At 39.3% G+C, this 26,454-nt stretch overlaps 3 protein-coding genes across 8 annotated transcripts; all 3 read right to left on the reverse strand.

The window, feature by feature from the left end:
• Window positions 1-284: 284 nt before the first annotated feature.
• On the reverse strand, window positions 285-12,622 carry LOC105019932 (interleukin-18 receptor 1). Of its 4 annotated transcripts, none has more exons than XM_034289739.1 (12): window positions 12,558-12,578; window positions 8,467-8,521; window positions 6,906-7,170; window positions 6,508-6,691; window positions 5,394-5,562; window positions 4,790-4,855; window positions 4,344-4,470; window positions 3,875-4,005; window positions 3,321-3,470; window positions 2,555-2,707; window positions 1,910-2,112; window positions 285-1,029 (listed from the first exon to the last, which is right to left on the reverse strand). In XM_034289739.1, the coding sequence occupies exons 2-12, from the start codon at window positions 8,510-8,512 to the stop codon at window positions 841-843; spliced, it is 1,683 nt and encodes a 560-aa protein (XP_034145630.1). In that variant the 5' UTR covers window positions 8,513-8,521; window positions 12,558-12,578; the 3' UTR covers window positions 285-840. The 4 variants fall into 4 exon arrangements, with proteins under 4 accessions (XP_034145630.1, XP_034145629.1, XP_034145628.1 ...); XM_034289738.1 differs by lacking the exon at window positions 12,558-12,578 and adding an exon at window positions 11,706-11,728; XM_034289737.1 differs by lacking the exon at window positions 12,558-12,578 and adding an exon at window positions 10,029-10,240.
• A 1,405-nt stretch (window positions 12,623-14,027) lies between these two features.
• On the reverse strand, window positions 14,028-19,673 carry LOC117593747 (interleukin-18 receptor 1-like). The gene is made up of 8 exons (XM_034289902.1): window positions 19,663-19,673; window positions 18,929-19,059; window positions 18,379-18,528; window positions 17,609-17,761; window positions 16,952-17,154; window positions 16,079-16,263; window positions 14,460-14,742; window positions 14,028-14,183 (listed from the first exon to the last, which is right to left on the reverse strand). Exons 1-7 carry the CDS (start codon window positions 19,671-19,673, stop codon window positions 14,739-14,741), a joined length of 837 nt encoding a protein of 278 aa, XP_034145793.1. The 3' UTR covers window positions 14,028-14,183; window positions 14,460-14,738.
• On the reverse strand, window positions 18,797-25,208 carry LOC117593735. 3 transcript variants are annotated; one of them, XR_004575157.1, is made up of 8 exons: window positions 25,072-25,208; window positions 23,504-23,558; window positions 21,943-22,207; window positions 21,545-21,728; window positions 20,436-20,604; window positions 19,844-19,910; window positions 19,398-19,524; window positions 18,797-19,059 (listed from the first exon to the last, which is right to left on the reverse strand). XR_004575157.1 is itself a non-coding variant. In XM_034289741.1 (6 exons), exons 1-6 carry the CDS (start codon window positions 25,153-25,155, stop codon window positions 19,873-19,875), a joined length of 795 nt encoding a protein of 264 aa, XP_034145632.1. In that variant the 5' UTR covers window positions 25,156-25,208; the 3' UTR covers window positions 19,600-19,872. The 3 variants fall into 3 exon arrangements, 1 of the variants encoding a protein (XP_034145632.1); XR_004575156.1 differs by having other exon boundaries at window positions 19,746-19,910; XM_034289741.1 differs by lacking the exons at window positions 18,797-19,059; window positions 19,398-19,524 and having other exon boundaries at window positions 19,600-19,910.
• Between the last annotated feature and the right edge of the window lie 1,246 nt (window positions 25,209-26,454).

Here is a 26,454-nt window from a genome sequence, read left to right on the forward strand (position 1 = left end):
CATCATGACTATCTTGAATTAACAACTTCTTGTAGGTGCTGTACAAATGTGTGGAAATGTTCAAATAAATATTCAAATCTTTTACAGTGGACAGGTTTTTGTGAAAAAAAATAAAAATAAGATAATGTGACCTATAATGTGAACAATTAAATTGAAAAACAAACGGAAATCTTCGTGGGGGAAAAATGAAAAATAAAAACCTTACAATAACCTGGTGGCACAGTTCATTCTGAATTGACCATTACATAGCTATAATAATTTAAAATGAAAAATATATTAGTATTAGTTGATTTATTCTTTGTTTTACCAAGATAGTTGACTGGGGAGTCATACATTCTCATTTACAGCAAAAACCGATTAAAAGTCACAATACAAAACGTATAGGACATACAAGCTGAAGCTAAACACAATAGAACACAAATGCAGTGCTGTCTTTCTTGAAACTCACAATGTTTTACATTTGTAGGGGTCTGTCCCCAGAACAGTAACAAAGATACAAATATTTATCAAGAGCTAATTCAAATCTTACTTCTGGCCACTGAAAAAGCCAACGGCGATAATAACATTTCATGATACATTTTCAAATGTTAAATTGCTTTCAGGGTAACAGGTATACAGGCTGTCAGGGAAAATGGTTTTCAATTTTCTTATGACAAGGACCTTCAAAATATTTCAGAGCTGCCAGTTAGGTTCCTGAGAATCCCATAGAACTGAGCTTGGCAATGACTATCTGTTAATCTACACATTTTTGTCATTTTAAAGCAAATTATATTAAACAGAGATAAGCAAGTGATTGAGCCATTCTCTACCAAGTGAGACGGCGCTGTATCGCAGATTCTATTACAATCTCAGAAGGGCCTTCTCAACACCCTGGGAGGACTCTCTGGCTCTGGCTGGCATATGGTAGCGAAGCTCCTTCCAAAAGGCTGAGGAGAGGGGTTCAGAGTTGGAACCCTTCCAGGTGACTTTGTGTCCAGACTGAACCAGCTTCTGCTGGGCCTCAGGGACCGAGTCAAGCTTCAGATTCTCCTGAAAATAACAGGTACCAAAGTAACTAGAGAACATCCCTGAGAATGATGTGTTTGAGGTCAGAGATGGAAAGTAAAAGGAGCTGTGGCACCGGTATGCCACCAGATTCTCTTTTAACTGTGTATTTTGGATATGTATTTGACAGGGCAATTGCACATTAATCAAATGACACCCTATTCCCTAAGTAGTGCACTACTCTATGGTCCCGGGTCAAATGTAGTGCACTACTCTATAGTCTCGGGTCAAAAGTAGTGCACTACTCTATAGTCCCAGGTCAAAAGTAGTGCACTACTCTATAGTCCCGGGTCAAATGTAGTGCACTACTCTATAGTCCCGGGTCAAATGTAGTGCACTACTCTATGGTCCCGGGTCAAAAGAAGTGCACTACTCTATAGTTCCGGGTCAAAAGTAGTGCACTACTCTATGGTCCCGGGTCAAAACTAGTGCACTACTCTATGGTCCCGGGTCAAATGTAGTGCACTACTCTATAGTCCCGGGTCAAATGTAGTGCACTACTCTATAGTCCCGGGTCAAATGTAGTGCACTACTCTATGGTCCCGGGTCAAAACTAGTGCACTACTCTATGGTCCCGGGTCAAATGTAGTGCACTACTCTATGGTTCCGGGTCAAATGTAGTGCACTACTCTATGGTTCCGGGTCAAATGTAGTGCACTACTCTATGGTCCCGGGTCAAAAGTAGTGCACTACTCTATGGTCCCGGGTCAAAAGTCGTGCACTACTCTATGGTCCCGGGTCAAAAGTAGTGCACTGCATAGCGTATAAAACACCTACCTTAGTATCTGGGAGGTCAGCTATGTTCCTATGGTTACAGGCCCTTAATTTGACATAGTTTTAGGGCCATATGGTGATCTGTGGGTACCTGGTTATCTTGGCTGGATCCCGCATCTGATCTGACCTCTGCCTGGACGAGAACCAGGGGGGTCTGCCGTTCCACCAGCGCGGCATGGAGCCCGGTGAGCAGACTGTACTGGCTGTCCTGCCCGGGGTTCAAAGCCGAGCCACTGGACACCAGAATAAGGCGACGACTCTTCTCTATGGAGGCCAGCACAGCTTCTGACACCGCTAGAAACAAAGTCATTGGTTTAAACAGCAAGGCGCATGCCAGCACGCAACAAACCCAGACACACTAATACAGTACAGTACAACGCAACGAGGACCTGGACATCCACTGACCAGTGGAACAACATCAATATGTTGCTTCATTTGTTTCTAAATGTATTTTGAGAAAAAAAACGTCTTACGCAATACCAATGAGGATAACGAATTACAAATGTTGTACATCCGACGTTTTCCCTGTACGCCACAACGCCCCCCCTGTCCTAATGTCCGGGTCTTGGCATCAAATGAGAGCCGGGGCAACTCGGCCGTGCCCCTATTGGCATTGGTCCGTGTCAATGGAAAAAGAACATAATCTGGACTTTAGGGTAAAACATCAATGTTTTGGCACCAGTGGAAATCACACACCCACACACACACACACACAACCAAAGGACAGTTGACTTACCCTCCCCAGGCAGGATGTCACGGTCAAAGAGACACAGGCTGTAGCCATACTCTTCTTCCAGCACAGCCTCTATTTTACGCCGGTCCTCTTCACTCACACCTGACCCCGTGTTGCTCTTACAACACAGTACGTAGGCGTCATAACACTTCCCATCTGGAAGAAACCATTTATACAAGTCATAACAAGGCACAAAAGCATCATAACAAAACTTTGGTGATGCAAGTCAAGTGTAGGTCACTATATTCAGCAGTAGATCAGATTGGAAAGCCAGAAATATGTCACACCATAATTTCCTGGCCTGTTATCAGATAATATAATTTTCTTACAAATCTCCTAAATTATATTCACCTTTGAAGCGGTTTTGTTTGTTTTGGAATTGTGGGAAGACATTGTCCTGTGGGTTTTTCCCTAACTTAGCGTTGTAGCACCTGTCACATTATTCAAAAATTACACAGCACACAGGACTTCAACTCATAAGTCTTAACTGTTCATGTCACAGCTTCCTCTAAGAGTATTCTGATAAATGCAGCTCTAAGATCAGCTTGCAACATCTACCTAAATTACAAAGCCCATAAAAACTGTTTTAGCTAACCATATGACCTTATTATACGAGTCTGGTACCCAGTATGTTTGTGCAATCATTCCACTCCTTGCTACTCCTTGTGCAGTTTGCCATATGACATAGAGTACAAGGAGTGGTATGCTAGCACAAAATAGCTCTGGACAGCTTAAGGCTACAATATCTCCTGTTTGTTGTTATTCTCACCGGAGGAATTGTGACGATGCAGACCTAGATCATCTCTGAGAAACAAGACAATGTCCACCTTCAGCTGCACATAGACTACTGTCACCACCACAGCAGTGACAACAAAAACTCCCACTACACCAAAGACCAGGATGGGGAATGGGGCAGGTCCTAAAGGCGACAGTGAAATACCCATGCAAGCATGCAGGTACACACACACACACAAAAACACACATTTAAACACAAAAACAAAGGCATGTACAACAAAATGAAGCTAATTGTAAAACAGCCCTCGCTCTACCGTGACTTTCACATGGTTGTTGATGTTCATACTCGGAAGTGATAAAAATCTATTTTGATGGGTACTTGTTGATAATGTTACCAAGAACATACCAAGCTAAGAACAGAACACAGCGTTCTGGGAAATAACGATTTTAATCAGAGAATTCATACACTGGTTTGTGGTAGCTATAGCATATTCATGGCATAGAACAGCAAATACCTGTATAGACATGCCGTTTCAGTTGTGGTTGCAATGTGGTGGAATATCCCTTTAAGAAACCTGGCAGACTTACTCTTCTGTTTTAAGGTGATGGAAACGTGGACGACCCCAGAGGGTGACTGCAATTTACAGGTGTAGTTACTGTTCAGGTGCTCCTCTGACACTTGCTTTATCACCAGAGATGCCTCTTCATGGCCTAGCTCTCTAGAGAAAACAGATAAGTGTGTTGTCTGGTAACTATGGAAACAATACCAAATGAAAAAAATAAAAAATAAAGTGTGTTAAATCAGTTAAATCTAACATGAAGTACTTTAGTTGAGATTGCCTGGTTCAATGGACTAAAGGGTGCTTTATACATTTGTGTTGTAAGAACAGAACCAAATGTGTTCTGTAAGTTAGTTTAATAAGAACAGAAGCAAGTATGCTCATTAAGTTAGTGTACGAACAGAACCAAGTATACTCTAGAATGTATAACTAGAACAGAACCAAGTGGGCTTTATAATGTCTAATGAGAACAGAATCCAGTGTCTGCACATGCTCACTTTGAAGAATTATAAAACACTGGCAATGTGTCATTGTCCTTTTCCACAAAAGACTTGTTTGCCAACCAGAAAAGGTTTGCAAAAGGATCTTCAATGACAGCTCTACAAACCACCACAACAGGGGATCCTGGAAAACACACAAAGCATTCCATAACACTTGGAGTTGTTGTCTATTATGGATTATGATTTGTTAATACTGTCATGATTATATAGCATCTTATGCATATATCATAAAGCATTACAAAGACATTTTAAAGCAGTATACCTGTACACCATCAGTTAGGGGCTAGCAAATATCCTAGACTCTAGAACATTCTACAATTACAACAAATTATTTATATTGCTTACTGGGTTGATTTGGCTCACACAAAGACGCAGTCAGACACAAACACATTAACTCATCCAGAGAGTTTATGGGATGTTGTAAATATAGTAGAGAAATTCACCCATATCTACTTCAAAATAATCTCCATCCTTAGGGCTGATGATCTTTGGAACTAAAGGAACAGATCCTGTAAATAAACAGAGTAACACTTTATTTTGAGAGTCACAAAAATGTGCCTGTAGATGCTCTACAGATTGTTTACTGACTATCTATAATATTTCAAGAAATGCTCTACTAACCCTAACTCTTACCTATATCCTAACCTTAACCTTTATTCTACTCTTAACCTTAACCTTATTCCAAACCTAACCCTGACCTTAGCAAGCAGTTGTTTATCAACAGATAGTAATACTATAAACAAACTTTAAATAAACTATCTATTGAACATCTACAGATGGAAATTGGGACCACAAACGGCAATTCATATATTTGAAAATAATTTCAAATGTAAATATCTACGTCATTTTAATGTCATGCCCCTTTCTATCTTTGGCCATTTATATTGTTAATTTAACAAAAGCATGCTGTTAGACTTATCACAAAATAAATATGTCACAAAATAATTTGTTTTATTGGAGTACATTCCAATTCTAATTCTCTTTCATTTGAATTGAAATGGAAATTAAGCCAAACCCTGATATGAGGTACAGCACATTTATTCTTACCAGGTTCAACAGTCCGCTCCACGGTTCTGGACCTCCTAAACACTTGTCCATCAGAAAGGTGTGAGTTATAGACATAGTATGACATGCATGTATAATTGCCACTGTCCTTTACATCAGCACTTGACAGGTATCCATTTTCAAAAGAGGAGTCCAACTCTGTGTCACAGTCCTGCAACACATTCATCAAACACAGCTACTTTAATAAACAGATAACACACAAGTAGTGCATAGGTCATATCCAGGTAATACACATGTAATAGCCATGTAATACACATTTATATACAGACAATACACATGGGTAATATCCAGGTAATACACATGTAATATACAGGTATTACCAATGTAATACACATGTAATATCCTGGGTATACTAAGGTAATACACATCAATCAATCAAATGTATTTATAAAGCCCTTTTTACAACAGCAGTTGTCACAAAGTGCTTTACAGAGACACCCGGCCTTAAACCCCAAGGAGCTAACAACAGTAGTGTACATGTAACATCCTGGGTATACTAAGGTAATACACATGTAATATCCAGGTAATACACATAATATACAGTTGTTTTCCAGGTAATAGACATGTAATATCCAGGTATTACACACGTAATACACACGTAATATCCAGGTTATACAAAGGTAATATACAGGTAACGCACAGGTTCTTACTAATCTCAAAAAGGATAGTTGGTTTTGTTTCATTTCATGACTAGTGAAATTAAATGGTGTCTCTAACCCCAAAACGTGCAATGACAACCAGTCAACCAGGCTTGGGAAAACATTACAAAACAACCTTTTGTCTAGACGGAAATAAAACACATTATCAAGATTCTATTTGATACTACTTTGTCCACAGCTGATGGAAAACGTTTTAATTTATCAAGAGGACATAATGACATACTGTGACCTTTTCAGCGCTATTGTTACAAATGAGCAAACCATTCCAGCACATCTATATCAGGGGTGCCATTCTTTCTGGATAGTACAGAATGTCTTTAGTAATAGCAAAGGGCCCAGAGAGAGGAACACGGTATAAAAGACACTCAACATCAATTAATATTTACAACTACAGTACTTTGCGAAAAGCTAGGAACCGAGAACAGAAGAAGCAATACCTTGTACCACGTATAGTTAAGTCTTGTGAAGTTCTGTGGGATGTTGTCTTCACTACATTGGAGTTGATAGCAGGACTCTCCCTCATAACAGTAAGTTGGATACACGGCCAAGTCTGTGTAGCACTTGTCAGAGTACACCTTGATGTAAAACCTCTCCATGGCCACGGCCTGACCACTGGCACCACTGAAACAGATCAGAGACACAAAGACGGATAAATGAGTCAAAACAATCATTCCATTACCCAAACAACCCACGGGTCAATTAAATTTACCGATCGATCAACTGAATATTTCACAACAATTAACCACATTAAGAAGACAACAAACGAAAATGGAATTAAATACAAATCTAATTAATGTAACAGGCAACTTGAGGCTAACTTTTGATGAACACTTACATTAGTGAGCAGGAGTAGGAACCTTGGTCGTTGGGAGAGACCCTCAGGATAACCAGAGTGTCCCCAGACACCCATCTCCCAGGCCCAGAGTGGTTGCTCCATGTCAGGGTTACGTTTCCGTTGTTGTGCTCAGTCCTCCAGACCTGTGGTATTCGGAACTTCAGCACTGCCATCTCCCCCTCCCGGACATAGAGGTTGGACTCTTTATATGATGAACACGACTGACATGGAGAAGCCTCACACAGCGAGCCTTTCCTCATCAGCTCTGCAGACGAATGTCAGAGACAGAACCCCTCAGTGTCGGACTCCGGGCAGCCTATCCCAATCACATAGCCCTAAGTCTGCCAAGGGTCAGTAGTCAGTGCATAGTGCTGTGTACCTATTCTGACCAAGGCCCGGTCAAATGTAGTGGATAGGGAACAGGGCCGTTTTGGACAACGTCTAGGGGCAGAGACGGGTTTTTCTACTTCCAAGAGCTTCTGCCATGTTAGGAGGCAACCGCAGCTAGGATGTTCTTACCAAAAACCTGTGAAACTTCATCTGGTTGCTTTAAATATTTCCAATATTGTTGAGGCCCCTAACACATTCTGGTCGGACCAATTCTCATTTATGATGTCCTATTCTACATGCTTGCAGCTAAAAAGCTCCTCAGTAAATTACACATAATTTGCCACATGGCCGTTTTCAGTGTGACCATGACACTATAACTAAACGGCCCACACTACATATACAACGCCAGTCTCACTGGTAACAACTTATCATAAGGTGCTTTTAAGCAATGCCCCCCTCAACCTCAACTCATTCTTAAACATAAGCGACCCAAAACAATAACCTGCGCATTTGTTTAAATGTTACTCTGGCCACTACTACAGCTGACACTTTATTTGGTCCTTCCATTTCATCTCACTGTTGTCAATGACTGGAACAAATGAAGGTCCTTCAAGTTTGACACTTTGCACCTCACTCACTCAAAAAACAACTAATGAAGGTAATATCTGATCAATGTATCTGTGGAATATGCTGCATTTAGTCCAATGTGATGTTTATTGTCACTTCCCTTGCATTAATTATTTATTTGTATTTTCTGTGTTGTCTTTGAAACTTGCAATCGAATGCCCTTGGCCTGGTCATCATTAAAATTAAGAATAATTTCTGTATTCACTAACCAGGTTAAATAATAGCTAAGTAAAATTAATGAAAACAATTGACTAACATCTTTCTGATAACTAGCTGACAAACTTCAACCCTGGAACTCTATTTCATTTTAAAAGTATAAAGTATTTAAACGTGCAGTAATTTAAGTTGATCAACAAAATATAAATTTTCAAGCAGCATTTACTATACAAACAATCCGCGTATAATTTTTATTTTTTTCAAATTGATGTGAGCAATAGTACAAACAAATAATACAGAAGGAAAATAAATATCTTGAATAATATTGAAAGGAATAGTTCTGTTGTAATATATTTCCTCTGGTTCGGTATCTTTGGTCAGTTTCTATGCCAGATTCTCATCATTTATTTAGTGTGTAAACATGTGTAAACAAGTTATTCCAACAAACCTTTGGTTGCAGAAAGGAGGAGGACCATGAACAGTGGCTTCATCATCAAGTTCGTCTTAATTCACACGCACACACACACACACACACACACACACACACACACACAACACACACACACACACACACACACACACAGCTAGTTAATTGAAAAGTGAAAATAGGTCCCTTGAACTGGTGGTAACGCAATGAAGACAAAAAGGTTGCTTCTGTATTTTAGATATTTTGCAGATAAACAAATCCGATTGAGCCATTTAATTATTCAAGCATTGTTAATACCTAATGCTAAGGTGTATACGATTAAAATAAATATTGCCATGTGATATGTGAGCAATATTACTGTAGAAAACACAAGACAATTATTTTTTTAGGACGAGGAATGGAATTTGAATGTCATGTCTGTAATATAAGTGGAAAGAAGTTATATGACACAACAGCTGTGAGTGGAAAATATCCCAAATAAATAAATTGGTTTAGTTTTAGCTACGGAGAGTCAACAGATCAGTTCACGTTTTCTGTTCTCATCCACTTCCCCTTTCAATTTAGAAAGTTATGTTTTTGGTATAAGTCCAGTGCTTGACTTGGGCCAGTACGGTCCAGAACCGCAAACAGCTTCTTTTTATAGGCAAAATAGCTGTCTGGGATAGTCCACTTGAATGGAACAAGCCTTATTACAAACATTTTGATAAACATAAGGTAACATGCGATTTGTCAGTTCCTGCACATACTGCATCTCAAGTCAAGCGCTATATAAAACGGAATATCGATATTCTTCACATAGAGATATTCACATGATATTTCACAATACTTCTATGGAAATATTAAATATAAGGTCCATCTCCAGGGCACACCTTCCACCTCCTAAATGCAGCTCACATCCCAGATCACCATCACCGGTATTCTGAACACCTGTTTCACCTGTCACCTGTTCCATTAGCATTCATATATAAACGCCTTCTGTTCCAACAGAAGTATTTTAGTCTGCCTCCTGCTGAGCGTTATTCTAAGCATGTTTTTTACCCGTATTTTTTCACTATTCTGCCTGCCTTTCTCCAGTTTTCACGCATTGCGCTTGGATCTACACTGCCTTTGTATTCCATTCATTACAGGAAAATCCAGGAGTGGGCAAACAGCCCTGATGTGCCAAGTCAAGATGTCTTAATTAATCTGATGGATGCATATTGTTTGTCAATAATAATGTAGCTACTAGTCAGAAAATCGCAGCTTTCAACGATCAGCCCTGTAACTCACTCTTTTTCTCGGCGGTCTCACACAAAACACGCACGTTCCAAATAGCGCCAAGTAGATTTGCCGCTTGATGACAACACAGAAGACCCAAAACATTAACGTTTTTTAATCAACGATATTATATATTTTTTGAGGGCTTTAACGCGTGGTCGGAATTACGGAATTACAGATGAATAGAAAAGGGGATTTAATTTTTTTCAAGGCTACATATACGTAATTTAGGTTTCCGGGGCTATTCATAAAAGATTCATGGACGCCCAGGTCTAACGATGCCAACGAAATAAACTAATAACTACAAACGAATGTTACTGACTTACCTTATTATTGGATTGCAGCCGTGATAAATAAAAAGCAAAAGTCGAATGTGAGAAACTAAACTGAAACTCAAATAATCCTGACATTGGGAGGTGCTTTTAAAGGTTAAGGTCTATCTATAGAATATTTCCTTCATGTATTTTCTTGGACAGTGGTGCCCTCCTGTGCTTGACCAGTAATAATTATATGTAGGATATAATATAGGTCTACCCTATGGATGGGACGGTGGAAGACCGAGGTAAAATTAGTTTTATATTCAGAAATTCAACAGACATTCAACAGATTTTATCATGGATTCCAAGTTCAAAATATTCTGCAGACAGCTGCAAATCTTTAATTTCATCAAAATAGTACACTTTCATCGAAAAAAAACACATTTTCACACTATTATATTGCAACAACTTTTTCAAAAAGTATCATCGAAACGTAATTCCAAGTTCAAAATATTCTACAGAAGGCTGCACAACTTTAGATTGATCCAAATTGTAAACTGAAATGTTAAACTTTGAAAAATACAGTTTAATCTTAATAACTTTTTAAATTATTATCATAGACACTTCTTTCCAAGTTCAAAATATTCTACAGAAGTCTGCACACATTTTACAACCTTTAATTTGATGGAAATAGTACACCTAGATTTTATATAAATTTTCAAACTTTGAAAAATGCTTTTATATCGCCCACCCTATTACACAACCACCACCAGCCTGCACAGTGGTAACAAGGCATGATGGATCCATGTTCTCATTCTGTTTACGCCAAATTCTGACTCTACCATCTGAATGTCTCAACAGAAATCGAGATTCATCAGACCAGGCAACGTTCTTCCAGTCTTCCACTGTCCAATGTTGGTGAGCTTGTGCAAATTGTAGCCTCTTTTTCCTATTTGTAGTGGAGATGAGTGGTACCCGGTGGGGTCTTCTGCTGTTGTAACCCATCCGCCTCAAGGTTGTGCGTGTTGTGGCTTCACAAATGCTTTGCTGCATACCTCGGTTGTAACAAGTGGTTATTTCAGTCAAAGTTGCTCTTCTATCAGCTTGAATCAGTCGGCCCATTCTCCTCTGACCTCTAGCATCAACAAGGCATTTTTGCCCACAGGACTGCCACATACTGGATGTTTTTTCCCTTTTCACACCATTCTTTGCAAACCCTAGAAATGATTGTGCGTGAAAATCCCAGTTATTGAGCAGATTGTGAAATACTCAGACCGGCCCGTCTGGCACCAACAACCAAGCCACACTCAAAATTGCTTAAATCACCTTTCTTTCCCATTCTGACATTCAGTTTGGAGTTCAGGAGATTGTCTTGACCAGGACCACACCACTAAATGCATTGAAGCAACTGCCATGTTATTGGTTGATTAGATAATTGCATTAATGACAAATTGAACAGGTGTTCCTGATAATCCTTTAGGTGAGTGTATATATGTACAGCTCTGGAAAAAATTAAGAGACCATTGCACCTTTTTCTTTCCTTTCCAAAAAAGATGGAAAGGAAGGTTTTGAGTGAGGAACAGAAGGGTTAAAATTAGGAGAAACTGAAGGCTTCTGTTCCTCACTCAAAATTTTCCTTTTCAACTTTTTTGGAAAGCAAACCAAAAGGTGCAGTGGCCTCTTAATTTTATCCAGAGCTTTATATAATTGATTGTCGTAATGTATAAGGCATATAATAACACTCACAGCTGACCAATATGTTCCATTAAGACACCTGGGTTGCCATGGGAACTGACCAACCAGTTCTTCTAGAATCCAAACTGCACTCTACACTCCAGAGTGTGAGGCTCACCTGATGATAAGACAATGCATTGCTTTATGAAACAAACTGAGTACGGAGCTACATTGTAAGGGTACCAGAGAAAATTATATCCTGTTTCAAAAAAGTTATCAAGAACTGCTCTTTTCATCGGGGAAAATTGGTTGTGTATTATTTTGTTTGCTAAACCAATCATTCATTTTAGGAAGATTATGACATTTCAGCATGAAAGAGATAAAAAAAAATAGAGTGGCTCTTAATAAGAGTTACAAAATGTCATGGCTGAGACGTGAAAAAACGGAGGATTGTGGAACAATTTTATAAGAGCACCACAAAAGGATTTTAATATATGCAATCAGTTTATAGCAAGCCACTCAACTAATGGGCTCTGCAGTTTTTTGTGTGAAAAGAAAACGGCAAAATCTTTGAGGAAAACATTCCCATTTCCAACATGCATATAATATATCTTGACATCATAAGATATTGTTGATTGATGAAGAAAAATCTCGTTTTGTAATGCAACTGGAAAACTTCAAGGCGGTTAATACTTTCTGAAGGCGCTGATTCCTGTAGTGTACATTCCAGACATCCTATTCCCACTTGATTAATGGCAACAGTTCCCATCTTTTGACCATGACCCATAGTTTAAATCTAGTGCCCCTCTTTAGAGAATAGGCCCAAGAAAACAATATCTCATCAACTCTGCTCTAAGGAAAGGAGAAGTTGATCACATCAATCAAACGAACCCATTGAGCATGCCAATCAATGAATACACTCACCTAGCTCCACCTCTTCGGTCTCGTTGCTATGGGGATAAATCATCTGTGGCGGGACTTGGGTGTCACGTGCTGTTGAGGTAAAGTTGTGTGTGTGGGGTATGTTACTGTACTTGTTGTCATGTGAGTGTGTTTATGTGCATTCATTTGACTTGGTGTGTGTGTGCGTGTTCATGTGAAAGCATTTTGTGAAACAACAGGAACAGTTGCCTTTAGCATCAGTCACATAAACATTGTTCAGTTGAAGGATCTGGCCATCCACCACGAAGATATCCCTCTTCTCCCTCAGTGAGCATACAGCCTTCTCCTTCTGAAAAGGAACACACACGTGACATTATTAAGAGAACTCAGAGAAGATTAACATACAGGTGTTGGTTTTTGAAGGCTCTGCCTGTCCTTTACAGAGACGGTGTGATGGTAATTCCATGTATCGACACTCAGAGTAAGGGACAGCTCATTCAACCATTTAAATCACATAAGAAAAAGGGGTGTGGTAAGATGCTGCCATCTGTCTCATGTCAATCAAACACCTTTCCCTTTGTTCTATCACACAAGTCAAATGCTATCTTCCCCCACCTTATCCTTCCTGCCATAATGTTTACTGTAGTGTTTACCCAAAGGGGCCAACTGACCTTACTGCCCCCTGTTGTATCTTCTCCTATCTTGTCCTAGAACCCATTGATCTGCATCTGGACAGACAATAGATGCCCCCTATGCAAATACCAGATCCCCCACATTCCTCTACCTATCTAAACAGTGGGACTCAGTCCTTTACTCAGTGAGAATACATTGTATAAAGAAATTTCCTGTACAAGGTGCAATGGTCTCTTAATTTTTTCCAGAGCTGTACATATATACACTCACCTAAAGGATTATCAGGAACACCTGTTCAATTTGTCATTAATGCAATTATCTAATCAACCAATAACATGGCCGTTGCTTCAACAACGGCCCAGTTATCCCTTACTCACCTACACTACTCTCATTCTAATGAGAACCATACAGGTGTGACATTCTCAAGAGATATGGACAGGAAATCCATTCTACAGAGAAACATACAGGTGTGACATTCTAAAGAGATATGTACAGGAAATCCATTCTACAGAGAAACATACAGGTGTGACATTCTACAGAGAAACATACAGGTGTGACATTCTAAAGAGATATGTACAGGAAATATATTCTACAGAGAAACACACTGGTGTGATATTCTCAAGTGAAGCTACATGTGGGTATGGATCTGGGTGTGTATACCCACAAGCTACTGCAGGTTCTCCAGATGAAGTCAGATTTAATTTTGTGGGCCTCACAAACATCAGGTTGCCCATCCCTTTCTAGATGCAGCAGAATCACCCCATAATCAACTTTTGAATAGTGCAACCTGACCTTAGCTCATCCATCAATTGTTTCTGTAGCTGCTTGTTAGAGATAAACTTGAAGAAAATCACCTGGTACCATGTGACATTTGGACCTCTGAACCCCGAGGCAGAGCAGTTTCCACAGTTGACCCCAGGGCAATAGATCTTGCCACCTTGACCTAGTATCAGAGTGTCCCCAATTGGCTCTGTATGCCTACACCCGAGACTGCCTCTGTCCAATACCTCTAAAGAGAAGTTGAGCACGGTGCCACTGTGGGAACAGACATTTACATTCAGTTTCATCAGTAAGGTTTACATTTTTGTTACTTCCACGAAGTGAATGAATGTTGTGACTTGACATGTTTTGGTTGTTGGACTGCATTACGTCTTCTGATCCTGTGAAACCAAAATCAGTCCTGTGCATCTCTTGCTAAATTGTTATATTAACCCTGTCAAAGAGAGTCAACATTAGTCCTTTCAAATAGTCAAAATTAGCCCTTTCAAATAGAGTCAACATTAGCCCTTTCAAATAGAGGCAAGTACTAACCGTGTCAAGCACATGTACGTCCCAGAGTGCTTTGCAGAAACGTTTGAAAACCAAAGCGCGTTCCCATGTCTTTTCACCGCTACGTCATCTATGAAGCACTTTCTATCACTGTTGGTTTCCCTTTCTGATTTCAATCAATTGGCTTCCGGGCTGGCTGAGATGTTGTAGAGGTGTCCACAGAGACCAGCAGAGTAGGGTTTAGCACACTGCATTACAAACACGTCTCCGGAGACAGCTTTGTAGCCATACGTCTCTGTCGTCAAGCCTGGTTTCAAACATTCAGCTATACCACACAACAACATACAGATATGAATTAGCCAAATGCTAATATCATAAAATACATCAGGTCCATTTTTACAATTCTTTGATATGACTAGAATGTGAAAGCTGAAAAGATAAATACTGTTTTCGCAGTGACCTTCATATAAGTGGTTCTGCAGAAAGCAAGCAGTGATGAGGAAAGCCAGTGTGACCCTCGTTCGCATCACTCATCCCTTCATTCATACCAAGCGTACCATGCCTTCTGAATTCAGCTGGCATTCAGCCTCAGCTCTCCTTTTGATCTAGCTTTCCCTGAAACCTTTGCACTTTCTTGTTGTTATCTGAGATAATTATTTAGACTAGTTGAGCTGCATTCGACTGAGCTAAACTGTTGCCTGTCAGTGCTCAATGCCTCTAAATAGTAATTTATCTTCTAATCTGTCCTCCACCTCCACAGATGATGATACGTTATGCAAGATATAGTTTCCTCACCACCAATTTTGTAAAGTGTCATTGGCAATTTCCTGTGTTGAAAATGTATTTGGTTGAATGCCACATCATGACTATCTTGAATTAACAACTTCTTGTAGGTGCTGTACAAATGTGTGGAAATGTTCAAATAAATATTCAAATCTTTTACAGTGGACAGGTTTTTGTAAAAAAAAAAAAAAAAAAGATAAATCGTGTCAGAACTTTTTCCACTTTTAATGTGACCTATAATGTGAACAATTAAATTGAAAAACAAACTGAAATCTACGTGGGGGAAAAATGAAAAATAAAAACTGGTTGCACAGTATTAGTTGATTTATTCTTTGTTTTACCAAGATAGTTGACTGGGGAGTCATACATTCTCATTTACAGCAAAAACCGATTAAAAGTCACAATACAAAACGTATAGGACATACAAGCTGAAGCTAAACACAATAGAACACAAATGCAGTGCTGTCTTTCTTGAAACTCACAATGTTTTACATTTGTAGGGGTCTGTCCCCAGAACTGTAACAAAGATAAAAATATTTATCAAGAGCTAATTCAAATCTTACTTCTGGCCACTGAAAAAGCCAAAGGCGATAATAACATTTCATGATACAATTTCAAATGTTAAATTGCTTTCAGGGTAACAGGTATACAGGCTGTCAGGGAAAATGGTTTTCAATTTTCTTATGACAAGGACCTTCAAAATATTTCAGAGCTGCCAGTTAGGTTCCTGAGAAACCCATAAAACTGAGATTGGCAATGACTATCTGTTAATCTACAAACGTTTGTCATTTTAAAGCAAATGATATTAAACAGAGATAAGCAAGTGATTGAGCCATTCTCTACCAAGTGAGACTGCGCTTTATCGCAGATTCTATTACAATCTCAGAAGGGCCTTCTCAACACCCTGGGAGGACCCTCTGGCTCTGGCTGGCATATGGTAGCGAAGCTCCTTCCAAAAGGCTGAGGAGAGGGGTTCAGAGTTGGAACCCTTCCAGGTGACTTTGTGTCCAGACTGAACCAGCTTCTGCTGGGCCTCAGGGACCGAGTCAAGCTTCAGATTCTCCTGAAAATAACAGGTACCAAAGTAACTAGAGAACATCCCTGAGAATGATGTGTTTGAGGTCAGAGATGGAAAGTAAAAGGAGCTGTGGCAACTGTATGCCACCAGATTCTCTTTTAACTGTGTATTTTGGATATGTGTTTGACAGGGCAATTGCACTTTAATCAAATGACACCCTATTCCCTAAGTAGTGCACTACTCTATGGTCCCGGGTCAAAACTAGTGCACTACTCTATAGTCCCAGGTCAAATGTAGTGCACTACTCTATGGTCCCGGGTCAAAAGTAGTGCACTACTCTATAGTCCCGGGTCAAATGTAGTGCACTACTCTATAGTCCCGGGTCAAATGTAGTGCACTACTCTATGGTCCCGGGTCAAAAGTAGTGCACTACTCTATGGTCCCGGGTCAAATGTAGTGCACTACTCTATGGTCCCGGGTCAAATGTAGTGCACTACTCTATGGTCCCGGGTCAAATGTAGTGCACTACTCTATAGTCCCGGGTCAAAAGAAGTGCACTACTCTATGGTCCTGGGTCAAAAGTCGTGCACTACTCTATGGTCCCGGGTCAAAAGTAGTGCACTGCTTAGCGTATAGAACACCTACCTTAGTATCTGGGAGGTCAGCTATGTTCCTATGGTTACAGGCCCTTAATTTGACATAGTATTAGGGCCATATGGTGATCTGTGGGTACCTGGTTATCTTGGCTGGATCCCGCATCTGATCTGACCTCTGCCTGGACGAGAACCAGGGGGGTGTGCCATTCCACCAGCGCGGCATGGAGCCCGGTGAGCAGACTGTACTGGCTGTCCTGCCCGGGGTTCAAAGCCGAGCCACTGGACACCAGAATAAGGCGACGACTCTTCTCTATGGAGGCCAGCACAGCTTCTGACACCGCTAGAAACAAAGTCATTGGTTTAAACAGCAAGGCGCATGCCAGCACGCAACAAACCCAGACACACTAATACAGTACAACGCAACAAGGACCTGGACATCCACTGACCAGTGGAACAACGTCATTATGTTGCTTCATTTGTTTCTAAATGTATTTTGAGAAAAAAATTCTTACGCAATACCAATGAGGATAACGAATTACAAATGTTGGACATCCGACATTTTCCCTGTACGCCACAACGCCCCCCCTGTCCTAATGTCCGGGTCTTGGCATCAAGTGAGAGCCGGGCAACTCGGCCGTGCCCCTATTGGCATTGGTCCGTGTCAATGGAAACATAACATAATCTGGACTTTAGGGTAAAATATCAATGTTTTGGCACCAGTGGAAATCACACACCCACACACACACACACACACACACACACACACACACACAACCAAAGGACAGTTGACTTACCCTCCCCAGGCAGGATGTCACGGTCAAAGAGACACAGGCTGTAGCCATACTCCTCTTCCAACACAGCCTCTATTTTATGCCGGTCCTCTTCACTCACACCTGACCCCGTGTCGCTCTTACAACATAGTACGTAGGCGTTATAACACTTCCCATCTGGAAGAAACCATTTATATAAGTCATAACAAGGCACAAAGGCATCATAACAAGACTTTGGTGATGCAAGTCAAGTGTAGGTCACTATATTCAGCAGTAGATCAGATTGGAAAGCCAAAAATATGTCACACCATAATTTCCTGGCCTGTTATCAGATAATATAATTTTTTACAAATCTCCTAAATTATATTCACCTTTGAAGCGGTTTTGTTTGTTTTGGAATTGTGGAAAGACATTGTCCTGTGGGTTTTTCCCTAACTTATGTTAGCGTTGTAGCACCTGTCACATTATTCAAATATTACACAGCACACAGGACTTCAACTCATGAGTCTTAACTGTTCATGTCACAGCTTCCTCTAAGAGTATTCTGATAAATGCAGCTCTAAGATCAGCTTGCAACATCTACCAAAATTACAAAGCCCATAAAAACTGTTTTAGCTAACCATGTGACCTTATTATTCGAGTCTGGTACCCAGTATGTTTGTGCATTCATTCCACTCCTTGCTACTCCTTGTGCAGTTTGCCATATGACATAGAGTACAAGGAGTGGTATGCTAGCACAAAATAGCTCTGGACAGCTTAAGGCTACAATATCTCCTGTTTGTTGTTATTCTCACCGGAGGCATTGTGACGATGCAGACCTAGATCATCTCTGAGAAACAAGACAATGTCCACCTTCAGCTGCACATAGACTACTGTCACCACCACAGCAGTGACAACAAAAACTCCCACTACACCAAAGACCAGGATGGGGAACGGGGCAGGTCCTTAAGGCGACAGTGAAATACCCATGCAAGCATGCACGTACACACACACACACACAAAAACACACATTTAAACACAAAGACAAAGGCATGTACAACAAAATGAAGCCAATTGTAAAACAGCTCTTGCTCTACCGTGACTTTCATATGGTTGTTGATGTTCATACTCGGAAGTGATAAAAATCTATGGGTACATGTTGATAACAATACCAAGAACATACCAAGCTAAGAACAGAACACAGCGTTCTGGGAAATAACAATTTTAATCAGAGAATTCATACACTGGTTTGTGGTAGCTATAGCATATTCATGGCATAGAACAGCAAATACCTGTATAGACATGCCGTTTCAGTTGTGGTTGCAATGTGGTGGAATATCCCTTTAAGAAACCTGGCAGACTTACTCTTCTGTTTTAAGGTGATGGAAACGTGGACGACCCCAGAGGGTGACTGCAATTTACAGGTGTAGTTACTGTTCAGGTGCTCCTCTGACACTTGCTTTATCACCAGAGATGCCTCTTCATGGCCTCGCTCTCTAGAGAAAACAGATAAGTGTGTTGTCTGGTAACTTTGGAAACCATACCAAATGAAAAAAAATTAAAATAAAGTGTGTTAAATCAGTTAAATCTAACATGAAGAACTTTAGTTGAGATTGCCTGGTGCAATGGACTAAAAGGTGCTTTATACGTTTGTGTTGTAAGAACAGAACCAAGTGTGTTCTGTAAGTTAGTTTAATATGAACAGAACCAAGTATGCTCATTAAGTTACTGTACGAACAGAACCAAGTATACTCTATAATGTATAACTAGAACAGAACCAAGTGGGCTTTATAATGTCTAATGAGAACAGAATCCAGTGTCTGCACATGCTCACTTTGAAGAATTATAAAACACTGGCAATTTGTCATTGTCCTTTTCCACAAAAGACTTGTTTGCCAACCAGAAAAGGTTTGCAAAAGGATCTTCAATGACAGCTCTACAAACCACCACAACAGGGGATCCTGGAAAACACACAAAGCATTCCATAACACTTGGAGTTGTTGTCTATTATGGATTATGATTTATTAATACTGTCATGATTATAAAGCATCTTATGCATATATCATAAAGCATTACAAAGACATTTTAAAGCAGTATACCTGTACACCATCAGTTAGGGGCTAGCACATATCCTAGACTCTAGAACATTCTACAATTACAACAAATTATTTATATTGCTTACTGGGTTGATTTGGCTCACACAAAGACGCAGTCAGACACAAACACATTAACTCATCCAGAGAGTTTATGGGATGTTGTAAATATAGTAGAGAAATTCACCCATATCTACTTCAAAATAATCTCCATCCTTATGGGCTGATGATCTTTGGAACTAAAGGAACAGATCCTGTAAATAAACAGAGTAACACTTTATTTTGAGAGTCACAAAAATGTGCCTGTAGATGCTCCACAGATTGTTTACTGACTATCTATAATATTTCAAGAAACGCTCTACTAACCCTAACTCTTACCTATATCCTAACCTTAACCTTTATTTTACTCTTAACCTTAACCCTTATTCTAAACTTAACCCTGACCTTAGCAAGCAGTTGTTTATCAACAGATAGTAATACTATAAACAAACATTCATAAAGAACATCTACAGATGGAAATTGGGACCACAAACAGCAATTCATATATTTGAAAATAATTTCAGATGTAAATATCTACGTCATTTTAATGTCATGCCCCTTTCTATCTTTGGCCATTTATATTGTCAATTTAACAAAAGCATGCTGTTAGACTTATATCACAAAATAAATATGTCACAAAAAGAGTGATTTGAGTACATTCCAATTCTAATTCTCTTTCATTTGAATTGAAATGGAATTAAGCCAAACCCTGATATGAGGTACAGCACATTAATTCTTACCAGGTTCAACTGTCCACTCCACGGTTCTGGACTTCCTAAACACTTGTCCATCAGAAAGGTGTGAGTTATAGACATAGTATGACATGCATGTATAATTGCCACTGTCCTTTACATCAGCACTTGACAGGTATCCATTTTCAAAAGAGGAGTCCAACTCTGTGTCACAGTCCTGCAACACATTCATCAAACATAGCTACTATAATAAACAGATAACAGTAGTGCATACTTCATATCCAGGTAATACACATGTAATAGCCATGTAATACACATTTATATACAGACAATACACATGGGTAATATCCAGGTAATACACATGAAATATACAGGTATTACCAATGTAATACACATGTAATATCCTGGGTATACTAAGGTAATACACATCAATCAATCAAATTTATTTATAAAGCCCTTTTTACAACAGCAGTTGTCACAAAGTGCTTTACAGAGACACCCGGCCTTAAACCCCAAGGAGCTAACAACAGTAGTGTACATGTAACATCCTGGGTATACTAAGGTAATACACATGTGATATCCAGGTAATACACATAATATACAGTTGTTTTCCAGGTAATAGACATGTAATATCCAGGTATTACACACGTAATACACACGAAATATCCAGGTCATACAAAGGTAATATACAGGTAACGCACAGGTTCTTATTAATCTCAAATAGGATAGTTGTTTTTTTTTCATTTCATGACTAGTGAAATTAAATGGTGTCTCTAACCCCAAAACGTGCAATGACAACCAGTCAACCAGGCTTGGGAAAACATTACAAAACAACCTTTTGTCTAGACGGAAATAAAACACATTATCAAGATTCTATTTGATACTACTTTGTCCACAGCTGATGGAAAACGTTTTAATTTATCAAGAGGACATAATGACATACTGTGACCTTTTCAGCGCTATTGTTACAAATGAGCAAACCATTCCAGCACATCTATATCAGGGGTGCCATTCTTTCTGGATAGTACAGAATGTCTTTAGTAATAGCAAAGGGCCCAGAGAGAGGAACACGGTATAAAAGACACTCAACATCAATTAATATTCACAACTACAGGACTTTGCGAAAAGCTAGGAACCGAGAACAGAAGAAGCAATACCTTGTACCACGTATAGTTAAGTCTTGTGAAGTTCTGTGGGATGTTGTCTTCACTACATTGGAGTTGATAGCAGGACTCTCCCTCATAACAGTAAGTTGGATACACGGCCAAGTCTGTGTAGCACTTGTCAGAGTACACCTTGATGTAAAACCTCCCCATGGCCACAGCCTGACCACTGGCACCACTGAAACAGATCAGAGACACAAAGACGGATAAATGAGTCAAAACAATCATTCCATTACCCAAACAACCCACGGGTCAATTAAATTTACCGATCGATCAACTGAATATTTCACAACAATTAACCACATTAACAAGACAACAAACGAAAATGGAATTAAATACAAATCTAATTAATGTAACAGGCAACTTGAGGCTAACTTTTGATGAACACTTACATTAGTGAGCAGGAGTAGGAACCTTCGTCGTTGGGAGAGACCCTCAGGATAACCAGAGTGTCCCCAGACACCCATCTCCCAGGCCCAGAGTGGTTGCTCCATGTCAGGGTTACGTTTCCGTTGTTGTGCTCAGTCCTCCAGACCTGTGGTATTCGGAACTTCAGCACTGCCATCTCCCCCTCCCGGACATAGAGGTTGGACTCTTTATATGATGAACACGACTGACACGGAGAAGCCTCACACAGCGAGCCTTTCCTCATCAGCTCTGCAGACGAATGTCAGAGACAGAACCCCTCAGTGTCGGACTCCGGGCAGCCTATCCCAATCACATAGCCCTACGTCTGCCAAGGGTCAGTAGTCAGTGCATAGTGCTGTGTACCTATTCTGACCAAGGCCCGGTCAAATGTAGTGGATAGGGAACAGGGCCGTTTTGGACAACGTCTAGGGGCAGAGACGGGTTTTTCTACTTCCAAGAGCTTCTGCCATGTTAGGAGGCAACCGCAGCTAGGATGTTCTTACCAAAAACCTGTGAAACTTCATCTGGTTGCTTTAAATATTTTCAATATTGTTGAGGCCCCTAACACATTCTGGTCAGACCAATTCTCATTTATGATGTCCTATTCTACATGCTTGCCGCTAAAAAGCTCCTCAGTAAATTACACATAATTTGCCACATGGCCGTTTTCAGTGTGACCATGACACTATAACTAAACGGCCCACACTACATATACAACGCCAGTCTCACTGGTAACAACTTATCATAAGGTGCTTTTAAGCAATGCCCCCCTCAACCTCAACTCATTCTTAAACATAAGCGACCCAAAACAATAACCTGCGCATTTGTTTAAATGTTACTCTGGCCACTACTACAGCTGACACTTTATTTGGTCCTTCCATTTCATCTCACTGTTGTCAATGACTGGAACAAATGAAGGTCCTTCAAGTTTGACACTTTGCACCTCACTCACTCAAAAAACAACTAATGAAGGTAATATCTGATCAATGTATCTGTGGAATATGCTGCATTTAGTCCAATGTGATGTTTATTGTCACTTCCCTTGCATTAATTATTTATTTGTATTTTCTGTGTTGTCTTTGAAACTTGCAATCGAATGCCCTTGGCCTGGTCATCATTAAAATTAAGAATAATTTCTGTATTCACTAACCAGGTTAAATAATAGCTAAGTAAAATTAATGAAAACAATTGACTAACATCTTTCTGATAACTAGCTGACAAACTTCAACCCTGGAACTCTATTTCATTTTAAAAGTATAAAGTATTTAAACGTGCAGTAATTTAAGTTGATCAACAAAATATAAATTTTCAAGCAGCATTTACTATACAAACAATCCGCGTATAATTTTTATTTTTTTCAAATTGATGTGAGCAATAGTACAAACAAATAATACAGAAGGAAAATAAATATCTTGAATAATATTGAAAGGAATAGTTCTGTTGTAATATATTTCCTCTGGTTCGGTATCTTTGGTCAGTTTCTATGCCAGATTCTCATCATTTATTTAGTGTGTAAACATGTGTAAACAAGTTATTCCAACAAACCTTTGGTTGCAGAAAGGAGGAGGACCATGAACAGTGGCTTCATCATCAAGTTCGTCTTAATTCACACGCACACACACACACACACACACACACACACACACAACACACACACACACACACACACACACACACACACACAGCTAGTTAATTGAAAAGTGAAAATAGGTCCCTTGAACTGGTGGTAACGCAATGAAGACAAAAAGGTTGCTTCTGTATTTTAGATATTTTGCAGATAAACAAATCCGATTGAGCCATTTAATTATTCAAGCATTGTTAATACCTAATGCTAAGGTGTATACGATTAAAATAAATATTGCCATGTGATATGTGAGCAATATTACTGTAGAAAACACAAGACAATTATTTTTTTAGGACGAGGAATGGAATTTGAATGTCATGTCTGTAATATAAGTGGAAAGAAGTTATATGACACAACAGCTGTGAGTGGAAAATATCCCAAATAAATAAATTGGTTTAGTTTTAGCTACGGAGAGTCAACAGATCAGTTCACGTTTTCTGTTCTCATCCACTTCCCCTTTCAATTTAGAAAGTTATGTTTTTGGTATAAGTCCAGTGCTTGACTTGGGCCAGTACGGTCCAGAACCGCAAACAGCTTCTTTTTATAGGCAAAATAGCTGTCTGGGATAGTCCACTTGAATGGAACAAGCCTTATTACAAACATTTTGATAAACATAAGGTAACATGCGATTTGTCAGTTCCTGCACATACTGCATCTCAAGTCAAGCGCTATATAAAACGGAATATCGATATTCTTCACATAGAGATATTCACATGATATTTCACAATACTTCTATGGAAATATTAAATATAAGGTCCATCTCCAGGGCACACCTTCCACCTCCTAAATGCAGCTCACATCCCAGATCACCATCACCGGTATTCTGAACACCTGTTTCACCTGTCACCTGTTCCATTAGCATTCATATATAAACGCCTTCTGTTCCAACAGAAGTATTTTAGTCTGCCTCCTGCGGAGCGTTATTCTAAGCATGTTTTTTACCCGTATTTTTTCACTATTCTGCCTGCCTTTCTCCAGTTTTCACGCATTGCGCTTGGATCTACACTGCCTTTGTATTCCATTCATTACAGGAAAATCCAGGAGTGGGCAAACAGCCCTGATGTGCCAAGTCAAGATGTCTTAATTAATCTGATGGATGCATATTGTTTGTCAATAATAATGTAGCTACTAGTCAGAAAATCGCAGCTTTCAACGATCAGCCCTGTAACTCACTCTCTTTTTCTCGGCGGGCTCACACAAAACACGCACGTTCCAAATAGCGCCAAGTAGATTTGCCGCTTGATGACAACACAGAAGACCCAAAACATTAACGTTTTTTAATCAACGATATTATATATTTTTTGAGGGCTTTAACGCGTGGTCGGAATTACGGAATTACAGATGAATAGAAAAGGGGATTTAATTTTTTTCAAGGCTACATATACGTAATTTAGGTTTCCGGGGCTATTCATAAAAGATTCATGGACGCCCAGGTCTAACGATGCCAACGAAATAAACTAATAACTACAAACGAATGTTACTGACTTACCTTATTATTGGATTGCAGCCGTGATAAATAAAAAGCAAAAGTCGAATGTGAGAAACTAAACTGAAACTCAAATAATCCTGACATTGGGAGGTGCTTTTAAAGGTTAAGGTCTATCTATAGAATATTTCCTTCATGTATTTTCTTGGACAGTGGTGCCCTCCTGTGCTTGTCCAGTAATAATTATACGTAGGATATAATATAGGTCTACCCTATGGATGGGACGGTGGAAGACCGAGGTAAAATTAGTTTTATATTCAGAAATTCAACAGACATTCAACAGATTTTATCATGGATTCCAAGTTCAAAATATTCTGCAGACAGCTGCAAATCTTTAATTTTATCAAAATAGTACACTTTCAACGAAAAAAAAACACATTTTCACACTATTATATTGCAAAATCTTTTTCAAAAAGTATCATAGACACTTAATTCCAAGTTCAAAATATTCTACAGAAGGCTGCACAACTTTAGATTGATCCAAATTGTACACTGAAATTTTAAGCACATTTTCAAACTTTGAAAAATACAGTTTAATCTTAATAACTTTTTACATTTTTATCATAGACACTTCTTTCCAAGTTCAAAATATTCTACAGAAGGCTGCACATTTTTACAGCCTTTAATTTTATTGAAATATTACACTTGTATTTTAAACACATTTTCAAACTTTGATAAATGCTTTTACATCGCAATAACTTTTTCAAAAAGTATAATAGAAACTTAATTCCAGATTCAAAATATTCTCCATTAGGTTGGAAAACGTTCACAACTTTTGGTTTGATGCAGAAATCACAACTAGAATCTAAAAACATTCCACAAACTTTGAAACATTTAGTTTTATTGCAATAACTTTACCACAATGTAACATAGAAACTTCATTGCAAGTTCAAAATATTGTCCAGTAGGCTGCACAACATTTAATTTGATGTAAATTGTACACTTAGATTTTATACACATTTTCAAACTTGAAAAACACAGTACTTTAGTTGTTATTTCTGGATCAAATCAAAAGTTGTAAAAGCTGTCCAGCCATACACTCACCTAAAGGATTATTAGGAATACCATACTAATACTGTGTTTGACAAGGTGCTGAAAGCATTCTTTAGAAATGTTGGCCCATATTGATAGGATAGCATCTTGCAGTTGATGGATATTTGTGGGATGCACATCTAGGGCACGAAGCTCCCATTCCACCACATCCCAAAGATGCTCTATTGGGTTGATACCTGGTGACTGTGGGGGCCATTTCAGTACAGTGAACTCATTGTCATGTTCAAGAAACCAATTTGAAATGATTCGAGCTTTGTGACATGGTGCATTATCTTGCTGGAAGTATCCATCAGAGGATGGGTACATGGTGGTCATAAAGGGATTGACATGGTC

Source organism: Esox lucius, chromosome 22 (genome assembly GCF_011004845.1).
Source record: "Esox lucius isolate fEsoLuc1 chromosome 22, fEsoLuc1.pri, whole genome shotgun sequence".
In the NCBI taxonomy this organism is placed as follows: Eukaryota; Metazoa; Chordata; class Actinopteri; order Esociformes; family Esocidae; genus Esox; species Esox lucius.

Excerpts from the sequence above, each read along its gene's own strand:
- LOC105019932 (XM_034289737.1), bottom strand. The coding sequence starts at position 10,112 with ATGTCAGGATTATTTGAGTTTCAGTTTAGTTTCTCACATTCGACTTTT. Across the intron at positions 4,006-4,343 it reads GTGTTTTATAATTCTTCAAA|AGAGCTAGGCCATGAAGAGG; the intron begins GTGAGCATGTGC and ends TGTTTTCTCTAG. Across the intron at positions 3,471-3,874 it reads CATCACCTTAAAACAGAAGA|GACCTGCCCCATTCCCCATC; the intron begins GTAAGTCTGCCA and ends TGTCGCCTTTAG.
- LOC117593747 (XM_034289902.1), bottom strand. Across the intron at positions 18,529-18,928 it reads CATCACCTTAAAACAGAAGA|GACCTGCCCCGTTCCCCATC; the intron begins GTAAGTCTGCCA and ends TGTCGCCTTAAG. Across the intron at positions 17,155-17,608 it reads TGACATCCTGCCTGGGGAGG|CGGTGTCAGAAGCTGTGCTG; the intron begins GTAAGTCAACTG and ends CTTTGTTTCTAG.
- LOC117593735 (XM_034289741.1), bottom strand. The coding sequence starts at position 25,155 with ATGTCAGGATTATTTGAGTTTCAGTTTAGTTTCTCACATTCGACTTTT. Across the intron at positions 23,559-25,071 it reads GGCTGCAATCCAATAATAAG|ACGAACTTGATGATGAAGCC; the intron begins GTAAGTCAGTAA and ends GTGTGAATTAAG. Across the intron at positions 20,605-21,544 it reads TTAACTATACGTGGTACAAG|GACTGTGACACAGAGTTGGA; the intron begins GTATTGCTTCTT and ends AATGTGTTGCAG.